General features: G+C 47.2%; 2 protein-coding genes and 1 long non-coding RNA gene across 8 annotated transcripts in view; 2 read left to right on the top strand and 1 right to left on the bottom strand.

Moving 5' to 3' along the window:
• Positions 1 to 5,920, top strand: part of NIN (ninein) — a 53,655-nt gene extending 47,735 nt beyond the window's left edge. For all 3 annotated transcript variants that reach the window (XM_021403526.1, XM_021403524.1, XM_021403527.1), the window contains 2 exons: positions 820 to 933; positions 1,903 to 5,920. In XM_021403526.1, the coding sequence (XP_021259201.1) occupies positions 820 to 933; positions 1,903 to 2,112 (324 nt within the window). In that variant the 3' untranslated portion in view covers positions 2,113 to 5,920. The remainder of the gene's footprint in view (positions 1 to 819; positions 934 to 1,902) is intronic.
• Positions 5,064 to 6,109, bottom strand: LOC110401971. The gene is made up of 3 exons (XR_002440725.1): positions 6,018 to 6,109; positions 5,623 to 5,756; positions 5,064 to 5,145 (listed from the first exon to the last, which is right to left on the bottom strand). It is a non-coding gene; the product is annotated as an uncharacterized LOC110401971 (long non-coding RNA).
• Positions 6,197 to 19,130, top strand: part of SAV1 (salvador family WW domain containing protein 1) — a 44,815-nt gene continuing 31,881 nt past the window's right edge. For 3 of the 4 annotated variants that reach the window (XR_002440718.1, XM_021403542.1, XM_021403544.1), the window contains exons 1-4: positions 6,197 to 6,420; positions 7,661 to 8,107; positions 13,865 to 14,135; positions 15,021 to 15,164. Coding sequence is in view for 3 of the 4 variants with exons in the window: in XM_021403542.1 (XP_021259217.1) it covers positions 6,327 to 6,420; positions 7,661 to 8,107; positions 13,865 to 14,135; positions 15,021 to 15,164 (956 nt within the window). In the remaining variant the exon portion in view is untranslated. Of the gene's footprint in view, positions 6,421 to 7,660; positions 8,108 to 13,864; positions 14,136 to 15,020; positions 15,165 to 17,967; positions 19,111 to 19,130 lie in introns of those variants that run through there. The other variant, XM_021403543.1, reaches the window with a different exon arrangement.

The raw sequence follows: 19,130 nt of genomic DNA, 5'->3' as shown, positions 1-19,130 counted from the left end.
CTATGGCAATGTTTTATGATGTCTTCATAAGCTAAGTGATCGTGCAACTCCATGTGTAGACTTAGGAGTTTCTGGAGTTCCAACAAATAAATTCTTGAGCGGACTTGAATCAATCAGTCCAACAGGATCTTCCTACAGTGGTTAAGATGAGTAGCTGAGTCCTCATAGTTCCTGGTGTTTCTAACTTATTTGGGAGACTTCCATTCAACTGTTGTTGCAACAGGCACTCTCGCATCAGTGGTTTGCTTTCATTTTATTTAGATTACCCATTACCTCACTCAAGAAAAACTGCAAACACACGTTGGATTATTCAGAAGCATTAGCTATCTACAACTAATCAAATGAAGTAAAAATCAAGGTTGGGATAATAACGTGCTAGTTTTAGGATATAATTTAATTTTGAGGGGCCTTTCGGATGAAGGGTTACAGTCAAAGCAACATTCCATTATGACTGCCTCTTTTTTTTTCCCTGAAATCAGTAAGGTTTTCATTGGTATCATTTCCCCCACTCAACAGATAAATGTGAGAAGAAGGAAAAAAGGAAGCTATCCAGGTCCTGTTATCACAGTTGATAGGGAGCTTAGAATTTTATATCAATTTGTCTTAGATAAAGTAATCTAAAGTATAACTTTGTTGTGAGTGTCCTTTAAACGTTTCCATAACACTTTGCTTCCATGAAGTGTTTATTAACTTAGCTGACTCAAATAAACTCAGACGTGGAGTGGCAATGCTTTTCTTCTGCGTGAAGTGAAAGGAAGGATAGCGCTGAATGTGATCTGATCGTTGTTAAGAGATTCTCACGTACGTGTTGCTTTCCAGGGGGGTCATGAGCACCTTCTAAAGATGATGGAAGAACGTATGATGGACGTTGAACAGAAACTGAGGCTTGTGAAGAGGCTTCTCCAAGACAAAGTAAATCAGCTGAAGGAACAAGTAAGTGTTCTTACTCTTCTCTCCAAATCTTCCCTGTTGCTTCTGTAAACAACTAAGTGGCAAAAGCCACAGTATCGTTCTTGCTGAGAAGAAAGTTAAAGATATTCTTCTTTGAATACTTCTGAGCTAACGTATTTGCCCAAAGCTTCCCAAAAATTCAAACTGGGGTCTGAATTCATCCCTTATTAATTCCCTAAAAGCTATGCACGTTTGGTATGCAGACGCACTTGAAGTCAGGAAACATAAAATTTGGGCCAAGTATTTTAGCTGGACAAGTTGCTTACAAATGAGTGAAGAATTTCCTGTAGAATACAGAGATTACGGCAGAAGAACTGATCTTTCCACACCCCCTGACCCAACACCTCTTTTGCTTGATCAGATTTTGGGTTTTCTGTTCTTGCTCTGATCTGTCTTCTTCAGAAGTCCTCAATAGTGCAGGAAAAGGGTCTTTTGTACGCTTAGGAAGGAGTGACGTGATAGCAATGCAGAGAATGCCTGTTCTCTACTGAGGTGCAGTCTCTGCACTTGTTTTAAGGAGAAGCTACACCACTGGGGTCTCCTGCCAAAGAGCTTCTCCAAATGCAAACGGACAAATGCCGAGCTGCTTTCCCTGATTTTACAGGGAGGCCCAAACCTCTGTGGAACTATCTCTGCAGGACCAACGAGCACGTGGAGCACACCTGTCCTTAAAGGACAAACGACAAAAGGGTCATTTGAAGCTCTCCAACATCTGCATGATCTTTCAAGTTCCTTGCAAAGTCTTCCCAGTTTCAAAATGTTCATAGCATCCGTAATGACTCCATAAACGTATAATTTCTAACAAATGAGAATAGAATGAGCAGGCGAGTTGTCTTCCTTGGATAAGTTAAAATGAAGGCGTTCAGCTAGACCTTCTTACCTTTTAAAATAGCTTTTCATTTTTCTTTTGCCATTCCTGTGCTGAGTAACGATGTTTCGCTCACAATTCAGCTTTCCAAGAACACCAAAGCAGATGCAGTGGTCAAGGATCTCTATGTTGAGAACGCGCAACTGCTGAAGGCTTTGGAGATGACAGAGCAGCGCCAGAAAACTGCTGAGAAGAAAAACTATTTACTGGAAGAAAAAATCGCCAACCTCAATAAGATCGTAAAGAACTTGGCTTCGCCGTCTATCAGTTCAGCAACTGAGTTAAGATCATAGCAAAGCCATTAAGTATGCCACAATCCCATGCACTTTACTGGAATTTTAATATTTCAGCTTTTCACTGCGTTGCCTTTTTGTATCGATGACTTTTAGTTAAGAGATGCCTCCAAGGGGGTGGCAGAGCTAAATCCCAAACAGACACTGCCAACAGAGATTCTTTTGTTTATTCCCAAACTATTTTTCTGCTGAGTTTTGTCTAAAAGCAACCTTTGCTATGTTAAAAAGAAAAAAAGTATGTTTTTCTAGGTTAACTTATTTTGATACTTTGGTTTTAATTTAAAACACAAATTCTGAGTTTACTGAATTGATTATTTCTATCTAGATTGAAGCACAAACTTATGGTATTGAATTAATAACTTTAAAACCCTTTTGGCTTTCTGGGATACTTCTTGGTCCAAACCTAGAAATATTGACAGAATCAGGCTCATCTGAGTTGGAAGGGACCTTTAGGTCATCCAGTCCAACTAGAACAGGGAACGAGGAGGGACACCTACAGTCTGAATACTGCCAATGTAATTGCTATTGAAAGCAAGACTTTCATAGTGTTGTCTGTATCCTGCAATATGATTCTAGTTTCTGTAAAGCAATATGCTCCACGTATGCATTAGGAATCTGGGTTATTCTTCATGGCTGTTTCTCTGCAGAAGAAAAGCAGTCAAAAATATGTAAATAGACTACTGCCTCCAACTAACAACCGTATTTTATCAGAAGAAACGTCTCAGATGGCAAATAAAGACTACTACTCTTTTTTTAATTTTTTTTAAGAAATTGTAGAGGCCTTACATTTTTTTTTCTGCTAGAAGAGTCACCAAACAGAAGTGAAGAAATGAGTTAATATAAGTTGTAAATTCAGTAAAGCCTTGGAGTATGCTTATTAAACAACTGGCAGAAGAGTGAAGAGGGGAATTCAGTGATTTCTTCAGTGAACCCTGTCATTAGGCCTCACAGACCTTTGTCACTAATGCAGTGTTCAGTTTGATGTGACAGTTTGGAAGGACATGTCTTTTGTGGTGGGTCTGAGTACAGAAACTAAGTTTGCAATTAATTGTGAGGAAACATACTCGATGTGAATACGAAGAACTCAGGGAATAAAAAATTAGTTTCCTTCTGTATAATAAACGTGGATGTTAATGTCAGTAGATGGAGATAAACATGCATTAGGGAGAGCAGGATGAACTGAATTTTGTTTGGTTGAGTATTACCTTAATACTCCTAGAGCAACCTGCAGTAGTGTTGTAGTCAGGAAGGCTGAAGAGCACGCAGCTTTGTAATGGCAGGTGGTAATTATACCTCCTATCTGATGAGTTCATGGGGAACTCAGGCTTTCTGGGAGCACCTTTAGGAGTGAAATGGGCCCAACAGAAGTCACTGAATGAGAGCTCACATGCTCTCAAGCTGGTTATAATTGATTATTACCAATGGTCTAAATGGGATGCTAGCTCTCCCTATGCATGCCTGGCCTCCATCAGACCAGTAAGGCATACTTAATGTATATAGAACTGGAAAAAGGGGCCATACTGGCAGTACTTGAAACTGGACCTCTTTATATATGCATGCATCATGGATGCAGGAGGGGAAGGTGGGAGCTTTATCTCTGGGACCACTAGCAAGGTGACCATTGTGACAGCATTTGTTAAGTGGCAAGTGTCTTCCAAATACTGGGATGCAACTGCCTACACCCTGCTGGGTAACCTGTGGAAGATGACTTCCACTCGGTGCTGTGGCTGTAGGGGATGCTACCTTTGTCTAAAGAGTTACCTGCCACTCGGAGGGCTGAGAGACCGAACTGCACATGCTGGGTTTGAACTCCTCTTCTCCTCCATTGCCTTGTGGAAACAGACATACAATAGCAGCAGAATATTTTGGAGGAACAAAATCTTCCTTTTAAATTATTTCACTACTGTGCTGTTCTAAATGCCTGTACTGGCTATTTGGCTACATAATCTCGGAGATTTACAGATCCTGTTTCTCGCAGGCTACAGAAACATCTTGACAAATCGCACTGACGTGAGTTGGAGCTTGATTTTAAAATCTGAAGTAGAGAGATCCTTCTTCTTTTCATGTTAATCTGTAAGTGGTAGCAGTTGTAATCATAGAATAGTTTGAGTTGGAAGGGACCCTTAAAGGCCATCGGATCCCACTCCCCACAGTGAACAGGAACACTCAGAGCCCCATCCAGTCTGACCCTGGGTGTCTGCAGAGATGGGGCTTCACCACCTCTCTGGGCAACCTGTGCCGGTGCTGTATGATACACCTCTGTGTGTGGGCACCAGGGCTGTGTGTTAGCAATGTGGTAACTGAGCACACCTTGAGCTACGCTTACGCTATGGAAATTAGCAAAGTTTCAAAATATTTCCAGGAAAGAACACAGGTAAGGTTCAGATGATCAGGACTGTATTTGGAAGTGTATTATTAGCTAGTACATATTAACACCACTTCATATATTGCCCAGGGAGTGGTGGGGTCACCATCCCTGGAGGTGTTCCTGAGCCGTGGGGATGTGGCACTGAGGGACGTGATCAGTGGGCATGGTGGAGTGGGGTGGGCTGGGGTTGGGCTTGGGGAACTCGGAGGTCTTTTCCAACCTGAATGATTCTGTGACTCTACAAAAAAAAGGGAGCCAAGCTATGAAGTTAGCACTGGACTACAGGGGAGAAGCAGATAAAAGGGATTCTAACATTTCCTTTTCTCACCTTATTCTGCCTCATTCTACTTTCCTTTCTTTCAAACACCAACCTAGCCACAGGAAAGGATTGGAGAAGGGTGGAGGAGGAAAACGGTAAATGTTTTTTTAGACAAAAACTCGAATCTCATTGGAATGCTTGTGCGAATGAATTCTCAGAAGTGCCTTTTGTCATTACATATGCTGGAGCCTTTCTATGCTGTACTACTTTTGTTGCTGCAGTTCAGACAATTCAGGACAAACCCTTCCCAGGTGGGGAGAATGGCTGCGGTGCTCACCAACAGGTGTTGTGTTGCTAGTTGTGTCAGCTCAAGAGATAAGCAGCTCATTCTACAATGGCAAGGCTACTGAAAATAAGCATAGAAACATGTAATCTGTTAAGCATTTGTGATCTTTTGTGCATGATTGTGTCTCCTATGCACTACAGGCATTTTAAAGATACCAAAGTATTTAGCGGTATGGTAAGTCACTCAGTTTCTGGGCCTCCTTGGTACAACAGGGCTCACCAATTAAGATATTAGCTACTTTATCGCCAGAAGGTGTTTTAAATGCTTTCAACTCTCGCTTTATGAATCACTGTGAAAATAAAGGCACGTGGGTTTCCAGGGTTGGAGTTTTGGGAAGAGGAGGGATAGGCAGAGGAATCACGCTCGAGTTAAATGTGTGTGAGCTGAATTCACACCGTTGAAGTACTACGTGTCAGTTTAGAATGGAATAAAAGGATACTTTGCTACGCATTCTCCAATTACTACTTTAGGTACAAAGAAAATGGAATTATTTGAATTCTGACTGAAAAAAAAAAAAAAGAGAGAGTTGTAACATACTTTTAGGTAAATAATAGGTGAGGTAGAGCTGGGGGCAGCCTGGATCTGTCAAGTAAAACACCAATGGCATCACCATCTCTCAGGTTTTCCACGACTGCCTGCCGCGTGAGATGCCACCGTTGCTGACGTGTCTCCTGTGTAAATGAAACCAGTTGTATTTGTTTGTTTTTACTGAGTCTGTTGCGTCCCAGTGTGATGTGTAGTCCTTACACCCCCATGTAAAGCTGGAGGAGGAACCAACCTACGTGTTATTTATAATGAATGTAAAAAATGAAAATAAATCACTGTAAGATCCCTGCTTGCGGCTGTGGGTTTTTTTTGTTGTTGTTTGTTTGTTTGTTTAATCTTTTATGAATATAGTGGGGGCGGGTTGGGGTTGGACTCGGTGATCTCACAGGACTGTTCCAACCGGAATGATGGGCGGCCGTGCTCGTCCTCCCGTCCGCCGGGGGGCGCTGTAACCGCGCTATCGCGCCGCTCCGTCCCCGGCCCTCCTCTCGTCTCCTCTCCGCGCAGGGCGGGGCCGCCGCCCCACAACGCCCCGCGCCTAACGGCTCCTCGCGGCCGCGCCCCGCAGCCCGCCCCCCCGCTCACGGCCTCCGCCCGCCGCCCTGAGCGCCTGAGGGGGCCGCGGGCGGCCCGGCCCTGCGCGGAGAGGAGCCGGGCATGCGGGCGGCGGGAGCGGGCCGGGAGGAGGAGGTGGGATGCTGTCGCGGAAGAAGACGCGGACGGAGCTCTCGAAGCCGGGCGAGGTGCAGGGGAAATACGTGAAGAAGGAGACCAGCCCGCTGCTCCGCAGTGAGTGCCGCAGGGCCCGGTGGGGCGGGGGGGGGGGCACACCGCACACCGCACGGAACCCCACGCACAGGGCTGCGTTGTTTCGCCGCGGCTCGGCCTGGGTTTTCCGTCGGGTGCGCCCTCGCCCGGCCGCGCTCCCGCAGAACGCTTCGGGCCGGCCCAGGGAGCGCTCCCAAACTCCTCTCGGCCTTCGGGAGAGCCCCGGCGGTCCCGGCAGCAGCAGGTGGCTGGGGCTGACGGCTGGTGGCTGGCAGCGGCGGGCACGCAGCTCGGCCCGGCTCTGCTCGCACCGCCCGGCGCTGTGTCGAGCCCGGTTCGGCTTGGTTCTTTAAACTCCAGGTGTGTTAGCGGGCTGTGCGTGTTACCTTCGCACCGCTGAGCGCTGTGCGCGCTCTCGGCTGTGATGTAATGAGCGGAGTGACGCGACTGCTTTGTAAGGATGGCCGTAAATGCACGGATTCACTGAGTGCGCCTTCTGGGACGGAGCGAGGTTTTGCTGTGAGTTAAAAGGTGACAGGGGTTTGTCGGTAGGTTTAGCAATAGCTGTTGGAGCGGGTCCAGAGGAGGGCACGAAGATACTGAGAAGCTGGAGCACCTCTGCTGTGGGTCAGCTGAGAGCTGGGGTGTTCAGCCCGGAGAGGAGCAGGCACTGGGGAGACCTCACTGCAGCCTTCCAGTACCTGAAGGGAGCTTGTAAACGAGCTGCTTTGAAAGGAGAAACTGAAACACCTCTGTGGCTGTTCAGGAGTTCACGTGCGCAAAGCACTTTGCTGGTTAAGCTTTTGAATTAGTGCAGAAAGGATAAATTGTTTCTGATCCATCTATAAGGTTCCCGTAAGAGTGTGGGCGCTGATGTATTCAGTTCACGGGGGCAGCGGGAGCCAAGGTGCTGGGATGTTCTTGGCCTAATAGAGAGGTTCAAAACCTGACTGATAGAGCTGCAGTCCAGCGGGGGTGGGAATCGTTTGTGTTGGCTTCTTTTCCTTTTGGTAGCTGCAGTTATGCTGTCAAAACTGTGCTGCTTTGGCAGTTGCTTCTGTTACGGATGGAGGGTGTGATGGCTTTTGTTGCGCCAGTGCAAATTGCAGCGTTACCGTGGCGCTGGTATATGCATTAGAGGGGCGTTAAAGGGGTTCTGGCATTAGAACTTAGTCACTTGCATGGTGTAAGTCAGGCGCCGTAGCTAGCCAAACACCGTGAGCGCGTGCAAAGTTCTCATTTCCCTTCTCTGGTGCAATAGATCTGATGCCTTCCTTCATCCGTCACGGTCCGACCATTCCAAGACGAACTGATGTCTGTCCTCCCGAGCCGAGCCCTTCTGCGTACGGCTCCGGTGGAGATGGAGCTGTTTCCAGAAACCAGAGTTTCCTTCGAGCGCCGGTGCAGAGGCCGCCGCATGAAATAACGAGGCGCGAAAGCAACAGACTGTCTGCACCTTCCTACTTCGCTCGGAGTTTAGCCGACGTTGCTAGAGAATATGGCTCTTCCTCCCAGTCCTTTTTGACAGAACCTAATTCCGTTATGGAAAACGGAGATGGCGGCGCGCGCTGTTACTATTACGATCACTTCTACGATGCCCAGAGGAGACGTCAGTTAAATGATCGCTTGCACGAGGACTACAGGTATTACGAGCACAGCGGTGATCTTTTCCAGAGGATGTCCCACAACCACGGGCGGCGCACCTCAGGTGAGGATGGGTTCCACTGAGCAGCTTCAGGTGCAGAGGTGTTTCTGAGTGATCGCGGTCGCCTTTCTTTAGATTCTTTTGTAGTGACCTTTTGTGTGATCAGAGCGCGTGCTCGTGTGTCCTAGGATTGAGTTTGGTGGCACATTTAGACGGTGATTCATGAAATAAATGAGGTAAGTTTGAGCAAATTTTTCTTAATCCCAGACACGCATGCTGTTCTCTTGACATCAATTCCATTGCTTACAAGCAAGGAGTTGGGCTCAATAGGAAACAGCTACTGTTTTCACGTTGCATTGAATAACCAGCAGATCTGTCCCATAATATTGCTGTTCTAATGTATTACTGCTATACGTATCATTGTATCGTTTGATTTTTGCTAATTTTATAATGAACTATTTAATGCGAAATGAAGAGTAATGACTGTTTTGTGTAAGTAGCAAATGGGCGTGTAGTTAGTGCTGCAATTCACTTCCTAGCCTCTGAATCCTTCTTGGCTTGTAATATTATTTGAGGAGGAACAGTCATACTTAAAAACTCGCAGGGACCTGTCGTGCTTTTCTAACGGAAGAAGAGAATCGGAAATACAAGTCTGTTAAATATTTATTTCTGAAGTATTTGGTGATCCCTGATGACCCAGGAGAGTCGTTCTTTTGTGTCGTGCTGCTGTAAGTCTCCTGGAGGAAGAAACGTGGGATTTCAGTGTTACCCATGGAGAGGTGACCTTACAGGCAGTACCTCCAGCAGTGTTTGAGCTGTGGTTGTACTGCTCAAATGATGTTCAGGGAGGAGTTCTGGTTGGTTTTTAATACATTAATGTTCCAATGAAACATGACAGGGGAGCAGTGCTAGCATCCCTGCTGCCAAGCAGTGCGTCTTGAGATGCTGATGTTGAAGACTTGCTGCTCCATGCTTCTTAACTTTGCTAAATGCTGGCTAACTACATCAGATCTATCTAGGCTTTGCAGGAAACCCCTCCATCTCTGCTGGCTGCTCATCACTAAGCGTGTACCTGGTCCTCAGAGCAGCCCCTGCTGGCTTCTGCTGTGGGTCTGGAGGCAGGAGGGGAGATTTCACACAGCAGCCCCTCAGCTTCACACTCAAAATGCCGCAGTGATGGTGAATACTCAGAGCCTTCAAAAACAATATTAGCACATTGTAGGACTGGAACAACATCTCAGCGGAGATGGAGCTCCACCTGTTCGTTTGAAGGTGAAGTTAAGCAGCAAATTTCTAACACAAGGACTTCACAGCTGTGTTTTTCCCAGTTGTAGCAATGCAGGTTTCTTTCTCATTAGGCTTTTCTCTCTCATTTGTCTCCGTGCTTTCTTAGCCTTTGGAAAACACAGGAGCTGCTGGTGTGTGCTTGGTCTTTGTCATTTTCACTTGTGTATGTTTGCAGTTAATAGCTTGGACAGGTTTTACATATTTCATGATGGATGAGCATTCAGTCTTACATATATGCAGGAAATAATCCAAAGAGGTGAACCTCTTGTCTGCCAGCATATTATCCCTTTTCCTCTGTTTTTACCTTTAATCTCAACATGGAACGTGGACTCTTCAGCTTTAGTTTCACTGCAATAAGCATATTAACCTCTGTCCTTCTGTATGTCTTCTCCAGTATCAGTGTTGCTTTAGATCAGTAGAAGTATGATGTGGTCAAGAGTAAGAAAGCCTTTTACCTCCTTCTTTCTTTCCCTTCACTGCTAAGCTCAGTCCTGTTTCAGCTGCCTGTTGTTTTGGAGCCTTGTTTCCATTGAGCAGCACTAGCCCCTCTAATTGCTACTTCCAGTCTCCTTCATCTCCAGCACAGACCTTCTGTGTTCACTGCCTTGCTCTGGATCACGTCTTCCCTACGCATTTCCATGGTTGTTTTTAAGTGTTTGACCTGAGTGGAGTTCTTCACAAAGTTAATGGAAATGTGTTCTCATTGACATCTTCACGCTCAAAGTATGCAGCAAAGTATTTAAGCAAATGGCCTGATTTTTTTCAGGAGCTGTCAGTGACAGTGTTGCATTGCATTGGCGTTTCTCCTTCAAGTCATGTTCTTTCTGTGTTGATTCATTTGTCCACGCCTTCCTTTTCTTATTCTCATTAGGTTTATTTTAATTACTAACCGGTGCTAGTGCTTCTCCTGAAATGTGCCTTCAGGTATTTCCTAGTGGTGTGTGTTTAGTTACCTCTATGGCATTTCTGGATTTTTAATTTATTTTTTTATTAAGTGTCGGTTTCAAACTTAATTCTGAGAGACTTTACCTGTCATTCCTCGCCATGTCTTTCCTCTCTTCTAGGTGAAAGGTTTGGGGAGGTCTGTGGTTGAAGTTCTATCTGCAGTATAGATGGGAACTAACTTGTAACCAAGACCTCAGAGTTTATTTGTGCCCGTTTGAGCGGTAAGCTGAACAATTCTTCCGTGTACGTGACAATGCTGAGATTGAAATCCCAATGTAAAAGGACTTTGTGGTGTTGGGTTGTGCAGAGCTGCCTGTGATGGCAGGGGAGAAGCCTGCTCAGGTGAGCTGTGCTTGCAAGGAGCTGCAGCTCGTGGTAGATTTTGCACCTGACGTGGAATTTAAACACAGAAGAATACTATTTGATCAGTATTACGCAGGAAAGCTTCACGCTAGAAGGCTTCAGGGTTTCTTGTAGCTTCCTTCTTTGGTCAGTGCTTTGGAAATGAACATGCACAAAGTAACTCTTGGTGCTGTCGGTCTTGCTGGTCATCACAGATGTGTATATCTGACCGTAGGTTCTCATTTTTCTCTAGTTCAAATGCTAGCAGGAGCCGTTCATCGTACCTGTGTTCATTCTCCCCCCCAGGAAGCATCTCTGAGATCTATAAGAAAAACCAATATACAGTTTCCTCAGGTCTTGAGTAACTCCAGTTACATAAACACCTGAGTTATGCTAAAGGCCAGCCTGCGTGCTGTGATTGTTGAGTATAACCGGGCATCCTGCAGCTCACGGATTGTTTCAGCATCACCTGTGATTCTGGGAGAAGCCACGCACACAGAGTGTGCCCTGGGAGGAGCCACGCAGCTGGAAGTGGCTGCTCATACAGGAGCAGAGCTGCCTGTGCTGCCTTCCCAGCAGTGTGTGGCTTTGCTATTCACTGAGTCCATCTTCCAGCCTTCTCTGGCTCTTCTGTGAGCAGGCACAGGCCTCGTGGCAGCAGAACTTGTGGGGCAGAGGGTGGCTTGCTGCATGTCATCCTGCCTTGGGCAACCTTTAATGTTAAAAGCTCTCAAATGTTAAAAAAAAAAAACATTCACCCTTACCCCAAGAAACAAATAGGTTTGTACTTGCTGCTGCAATCGTGATGGAATTTGAGTGGGAGGAACTCTTGAAAAAGCGCAACAGGACAAAACCCCGATGCAGCGAGCAGCAAAACACGTTTGTACCTTTATGAAAATCGTTTCCCTCTCTCGAGTCTGGGTATTCCAGCTTGTGGCAGTTTAATGCATGCTGTTTCTTTGTACTTCTTCTCCAAAGTGCAGCATTTTCAAGGAGCTGAAATGTTGGCATTTTGTCAGTGGAACGGAAACAGAAGCAGTGGCGTAACCGTGGCTGGGGTCTGACATGGGCTCCTGGCCCCAGCACGGCTAAAGGTCGGGCGGCCGCTGGGATGTTCTTCTCGCTGCAAGTCAAGGGCTAAATTGCTTAATCCTAATGGGGGATGGAGCTGTCACATGAGCACAGCTATTAGCTTGCCTTCGTAAAGCTTATGAGTGGGTGAGCGCTGCAACAAGGGGAGAAACTTCAAGGCTGCATAATCCAGAGCACGCCGAGGCCAGAAATGGGTTTGTAGGTGAGCGGGTGTGTTCCGCAGGGCAGAACTGGGGAGGAGCTCCCTGCATTTACTGCTTGTGTTCGTCCGGTTGCTTTGACACCTTCCCATTGCTTTGCTGATGACTTCGATCTTTCACTGGAATCCCAGCGCAGCCAGTTCTCCATCTGCCCTTCTGCAGGTAGCCTAGTGCTTACGCTGGTGGCTTCCCCTGCCTGGCGTGCCATACGTTGTGTGTGCACTGGTGCAAAGGGCCATTCCCGTGGTCAGCCAACAAGAGTATGGAATTTCCTGAGAAATACGAGAGCTTTGCTGCTGCTCTGCTCTTCCTGTTGTCCTTCTGAGTTCATGGCCATACCTGAAAGGCCGTGCCTTTTCCTTCCACTCAGGAATAAGCGCACAAAAATGTTTGCTCTGAATATCGGAAGCAAAGGGATGTATTCCTCGCTCACTGACACAGCATTTATGGTCATATCTCTTCCTGGCTTCAAGAGACTGGGGAAAGGAGCTCCCACCCCGCTTCTTGGGGCTGTGGGGAAATAGTAATCCACAAACGCTGCCCGCTGAGGTTGAGTAGATGTATTTGATGAAAAGGTAATTGGAATTTCTTTGTAGCCAGAGACTGGTGAACTGCAGGACTGCAGATAACTGAAGGAAATCCCTTAAGTAGAGTTGAATGTGGAACGTCCAGCAGGAGCACGTTCAGTAGGCATGCAGAAGGTGAAAGGCACCTTTGGAAGTCTTGAATCCGTCACTTGGTGGTTTTCTCTGATTTTTCTTAGGAAGGTAGCTGATAGAAAAGCCCTGAGGCTCCACAGGACATAGGGGGAAAGGGCAGACAAAACGGGAATGTGGTTCTTTCAGTATATCTCCCAGCATCCAGCGTGCCCACTTCTATAATGTAAAACTGTGTGCGTGTGGCACGCAAAAGAGAATTTTAAAACGAGAGTGAGCAGCCTCTTAAACCAATTACAAGTAATAAACGTTCAGTCTGCTGTGTTTGACGGGCAGAGGTAAGAGATCAGGCAGTTACTGCTTCTGGTCAGCTCTCCCACCCTAGAGAACACACGAGGTTTTAGCTCTCTCTTGCTGGAGGAGGCAGATTGCAGCCACAGGGGCTGGCTGTTGTCGAGGAGGCGTGGGTTGGTCCAGCAAGGAAAGCACGGCAGCACAAACCTCGGTGAGCACAGAACGATGGTGTTAGCAAAGGGCTTCTTCTGCAGGACCCCACGTGGCCCCAGCTGTTCTGCTCTCCTTTGCTGCTGATGGGTGTGCTGCATGCGTTCCCTATCCCTGGAGGCATTCAAGGCCAGGCTGGACGTGGCTCTGGGCAGCCTGGTCTGGTGGTTGGTGACCCTGCACTCAGCAGGGGGGTTGAAACTCGCTGATCTTTGAGGTCCTTCTCAACCCAGGCCATTCTATGACTCTATGAGCTTTACTCTTCCCTCTTCTTGGTTGTCCTCCTCGTGTTACTGTTCTTGAGTGGTTAACCTGAAAAGCTTTGGTGTCCTGCCATTTCTTTTCTAGGCAGTTGAAGTAGATGACTGTAACGAGGAAAAAAAGCTGGGGTTTTTTTGATAGCTAAATACTAATCTGTCATTTAGATAAAGCTTTAACAGCTGTAATCTGACATAAGGTCTCTGCTCAGCACACTGAGACAAGAGCAGCAGTTTGAGCCCGGTGACATACGCTTACTGAAAAAGCTTTGACTTGTGTGTGCCGGGAGCTGGCTGCTAATGCTGGAGCAGGGGCAGAGTCCAACAGGGGAGGGTGGGGAGAGGAATGATGTTTGGACCTGAGCGGGATTTCTTGTACTAATGCCTAAGGGTGTGTGCTGTAAACCTGGCAGTATTGTGGCAGTATTGTTCATAGTGTCTGGTGGGGGGGGGAGGGGGGCGGGAGGTTAACGTAGTACATAATGTGGCTTGGAGGCGTTACCCATTGAGGTAAACATCTTGATTGTGTATTTCTAGGCATCGGGAGAGTTGCTGCTACGTCTCTAGGAAATCTAACAAATCATAGCTCTGAAGACTTACCTCTGCCCCCCGGCTGGTCGGTGGACTGGACTATTAGAGGAAGGAAGTACTACATCGACCACAACACCAACACAACGCATTGGAGCCATCCCCTGGAGCGGGAGGGGCTGCCACCAGGCTGGGAGAGGGTTGAGTCAGCAGAATTTGGAGTGTATTATGTGGATCACATCAATAAAAGAGCTCAATACAAACATCCTTGCGCTCCCAGGTATGCCACCAGTCTTATCTGTTGTGATTGTCCTTTTCCTAATCCAGCTGAGAATGTGGAGCTGCTTTGGCCTCGTATACCATGCTACAAAACCAGCTTATTTTTTTAAAAGTAAGCTTTACTGGCTCTCGACTGAGATTTTTAGAAGTTGTAATTGTTAGCTTCTGTCTCATCTGTCACTTTAGTTTAGAAACAGGATATTATTCTTACCTCACTAAAATAAAGCAACCATTCTCTGTGACTGTTGGCAAAACAGCCGAGCTGCTGAGAGCAGCATTGGGCTTTAGGCTGAAGATAAACTTGATTGATGTTCCAGGAAACTGAGCAAAGCTCATGTATCTGAAACATGAACTAAGTCTTCTCTGGGATGAAAACAGATATTTTAGCTGCTTAAAACATGAGGGTAAAATCAAGTTAGCATGCACCAAATCTACCAGGTAATTTCTATTTGGTGCTTCATGCTGTATTGCACAAAGAGAACTTTTTTAACACGTGGCACAAGGAACGAGCATAAGAGGATGCCATTTGTTAGAAATAGAATAACTCTGTCACCTGATGCCTGAATAAACACGTTTGTTCTAGAATATTGAACTGTTGGTTGAATCAACACTTGCCTTTTCAGTCATTAAAAACCAGGCAACATTTCAGTTCTGCTTTAGTACCCAGGTAGTGGGCAGTAGGTCTGAGGTGAGTGCTGCAGTACGTGCAAGGTTGTGTTTGGAATAAAGCACAGAGCAGCAGGCAGCTGCTGTCAGTGAAGGGCAGCCGAGGCAGAGCCCTGTGTGCAGCTGCATCGTTGGCCTTTGTGTGTGTTCATCTCCATGTTCATGACAGCAGGGCATCCTGCTTGGTGCCTGCTGAATTTCTCTGCCTTCCTTTGCACAGCGTTCCCCGTTACGACCAGCCTCCCCCGGTGACTTACCAGCCCCAGCAGGCGGAGAGAAGCCAGCCCCTCCTCGTCCCTGCAAACCCCTACCACACCGCAGAGATTCCAGACTGGCTGCAGGTCTACGCCAGGGCTCCCGTCAAGTAAGCTCGTTTTCTTTACTCTTCTTTTGCCCCAAATTACACATGCATCCTTTAGACAGAAACCAAATGGATTCCAGTGTCTGCAAGTAGAACTCTAGCTGCTGTCTGCTTCCTAACTGCACGAGAGCTGTTGCTGACACTGGATGAGAAAGTTGTACTGGATTTTTCGTATCAGAAATTTAAGGCACACTAAACTGAGTGGGCCATTGCTGGTTGAGGATCCAGCCTGAGCACTTTAGACTTCTAATTTTTGGTGCTCAGTCTCCCATTCAACAAACTGCTGTCAGAATATGCTTTTAAAACATATACATATGGTTTGTATGCATACATATTAAGAAAACTCTCCGTGCATATAATCTGTGTCTATATGCACTATGATTTAAACTACATGTATGACACATCTCCCAAAAACACAGTGAAAATTGGCCTGGTCAAGGGACTTGACACTGGATTCTTCCAGGTGGAAATGGGTAACTTGCACAAGCAAGCACAACTGTTCTTTGTTTGTGTCTTAGCAGAAGATTGGAGACCACTTCTCATGGGTTTGCTTCGTGTTAGGCATTACTTAGCATCATCATGGTACTCGGTGCAGTTCACGTGAGCTGCAGCGTGACACACTGGAGAACTGGGAGGACGTGCTTTACTTTCAGTGTGCTTGTGAGAATAGTGCCCCGTGGCTTATAAAGTACACGGGGTATTTTTAGGAACAGGGGATGTTCTCCAGGAATAAATCTGAGTCAGTGCAGTGAAACATTTTCTGATGGCTGCAGCTCTGCAGAAGACGGACACTAAGTACAAAATCAGTTTTTGTAAGCATCCAGGTGGCACTTCAATGGCTGTAAAAGCATGGACTCCTTCATAAGGAGAATGTGGGGAGGCTGAAACTTAACAGCAGCAAAGAGCTCAGTGCACAACTGGGAATTCACAAACCGTGTGGCAGTCAGTGACTTCCAGCTGAAATTTTTAGCTGCTTCTAGTTACTGTAATTGGAATGGGTTTAATTACTTCTCGTGGCTGCTGGCAAACCCATACAGATTTAAATGGACCTAAAATCCAGCAGTGTACTTCTGCAGCACGGGCGTGCTAAGTTCCTGTAACCTGTGAGAGGGCTGAGTTCCTAGAAATACTTCCAGGTTTTGGCTGCAGCTGCATTTCTTTATTTAGGTCTTTGGCACATCCAGACAATGCAGTTTTAAGTATTCCAGCCTGTGGTGTGTAGGTTCTTGCTGGCTCTTCTCTTGAAACTTGAAGATAAGCACCGTAAGATTCTCAGGGGCTTCCCAGAGCCTGGGTCAGTGCTGGAATGGGCATTGTTGGGAGGAACCCAAAATCACACATTTTCCAGCTTCCTTTTACCTTTCTTGAGCTGAAGCAGTGCTGGTACAAACACTGGTGTTCATGGCACTCTCAGATGCATCTGTGAGGAAGCAAATCCTGTTTCAGGCTAATTTTGTACTGGGAAAGTGAGAAGGAGAGGCAGCAGCTGACTTGCTGCCACCTCAGCTTGAGGGCTTCTTAAAAGAACAACTGACGGGTGTTTTTTGGTTACTAAAATCAAGATCATTCACTCATTACAAATGCCATTCTAATGTGTCCTCTGTTGTCGAAACGACTGGCTTAAAGCTTGGAGGAGGGCAGCTATTAATGCTGGTGAGTAGATGTGATAGCAACAATAGGCACTGCTAGCTTTTGTTTCAGGGGGTTTCTGTAAAGGATAAGAATTCTGACCGCTGGAAGCTCTGCCAGGGAGTTGTGTTAGCCCTAATCTGTGGGTTCTGCTTTGCTGGTGAAAAGCAGTCTGTTAAGAACGAAAAGAAGGCACTCGGCTCTCTGGATATCAAGGGGCTTTGAGGTCTAATTATAACTAGGTGTAACGATTTCCAGTGTTGAGGTATTGCTGACACCTTGAAGCACCCTCCCCCCCCTCCCAGTACCTGTCCAGGCTTTATGAGAGCTTAAGCACAATTACCAGAATCTTCACACGGTGCAATCAAGAGCCCTGGCACGTGTTTAAGCCCTTGCTAAACCTGAACGTTGCGTGTTTATCCGTCCTTGAGTTAGGAAGCCCAGCCTGGTGGGTGTTCTGGGAGCCTGCTGGGCTTCATGCGTGGGGCGCTGGGGGTGGGATTCTGACAGTGCCTGCCACGGAACAGAGATTGCGCTTCAGATTCTTCCCCACCGCTTCTGAAGCAGGGACCTGTGTCTTTCTCCACGTAACCAGGATCTCATAGCTCTGCTCATTCCATCTTTTCTTCTGTTCTTCCGGTAGCTGCCTTGTCAGCTGCTGCTATATCCAAGTCAAGAAAATGAGGTTGCAGATGAATTACACATGTTTAGAAGCGCGGGGAAGAAGTAGGAAGTGGTGAGCCTGCAGTAAGGATGCAGCTGCAGTAAGGATGCAGCTACAGCAAGGCTTGCTTTAGCAAATTCGAGTTGAAATGTCTAACACAGAGCAAGACTGGGGCCACGCAGAATGGCTCCCTATTAAAAAAATAAAAACGAGGGCGAGCAGCGACAGTAACTGTGATAAAAGCAGCACTGAGTGCTGGGCCAGCAGCTGCCTACCCACCAGCAGCGCTGCGGTGCACGGCGCCTGGGGGCTGCGCTCCTGGCCAGAGAGGGTGCTCCCGAATGAGGGCTCCGGGCTGGCACTGAGGTGACACGGCCTCTAACGAGGGCTGTTTCTCCTTCCTGATGCTGCCCGCTGCTCCCTTCCCGTCGTTCCTTGCTTCGAGATGCAGTGACCTGAATGAGCGCTGCCCCCGAGCGCAGCAGCCGCGGGTAACCCTCTGTGCCGCTCCAGGTACGACCACATCCTGAAGTGGGAGCTGTTCCAGCTGGCGGACCTGGACACGTACCAGGGCATGCTGAAGCTGCTCTTCATGAAGGAGCTGGAGCGCATCGTGAAGCTGTACGAGGCCTACAGGCAGGCTCTGCTCACCGAGCTGGAGCACCGCAAGCAGCGGCAGCAGTGGTACGCCCAGCAGCACGGCAAGAACTTCTGAGCTGCCCACGGCCCCGGGGGACACCAGGAGCTTTCAGAAGTCCCCGCGGGTTCATCCTAGGAGAGAAGTGCTTTGGTTGAAAAGGCAGCTTATTTTTGTTGACATTGCACCTTTGTTATTATCCTCTTGAATATTTTTCTACATGTATTATGTATTGTTTATACAAATGAGAAACGTTTGTTAACCTTTTTCCATACGAAAACTAGTTTTATTATGCTGAAAACCAGCGTGGAGTTGGAGCGGAGACCCGATGCTGCTCTCGTCTTCTAGCGGCTGGCTGTCTTACTGAGAAGCTGACTCTGTCTTTTCACACGGCAATAGCTGCAGTTACAAGAAGGGCCCTGGATGCAGAACACCGCTGAAATCCCCGCTGGGGATTGGGCCCCTTTTCCCTCGGCCCTTCCTCTGAGCTCCGGTTACAGCTTTAACGGACAGCACGCTGCTACTGGCACCACCCAGTACTGCGCCCTACCACGTGCTTCACGCCAGTGAAGTGGGAGTTGCCTTATTTTTTTACTTCGTCCAACGCCTTGTTCCTTTCGACGTCCTGCTCCATCCCCCCCCCCCCGGACGGCAGAGGGTGAAATCCCTGCCCCTCCTTAAGGACTGGCCTCACTCGGCAAACGCTGCGGAGCCTCCTCGGTGCAGCCCACGCCGTGGGAAGGCAGCAGCACCGCCCCGTGAAGCAGCAGGGCTGGGTCCCCCCCCTTCTTCTTTCTGTCTTCTCTTTCTTAAGTGAGCTGTGTCTCATGCTGAGGTTTCCTTACCTGGAGGAGATGGTTGTGTGCCCAGCTACCCTCGCCGCCGTTTTCATTCGGTTCATGGGTTGTCCTGAAATGTTATTTATGGATTCTTTTTAGTGCAATAAACACGGTTGCAGACAAAAGAAAAACGCATTTCTTGTAAATCCTATGAATTCAATAAAAATCACTTTTGTTTAATGAGCGAGGGGGCGGTCAGC

The sequence above is a fragment of the Numida meleagris genome, chromosome 6 (genome assembly GCF_002078875.1).
Source record: "Numida meleagris isolate 19003 breed g44 Domestic line chromosome 6, NumMel1.0, whole genome shotgun sequence".
In the NCBI taxonomy this organism is placed as follows: Eukaryota; Metazoa; Chordata; class Aves; order Galliformes; family Numididae; genus Numida; species Numida meleagris.
The sequence above is the reverse complement of the archived record's forward strand: the minus strand, read 5'-3'. Positions and strand labels throughout refer to the sequence as shown.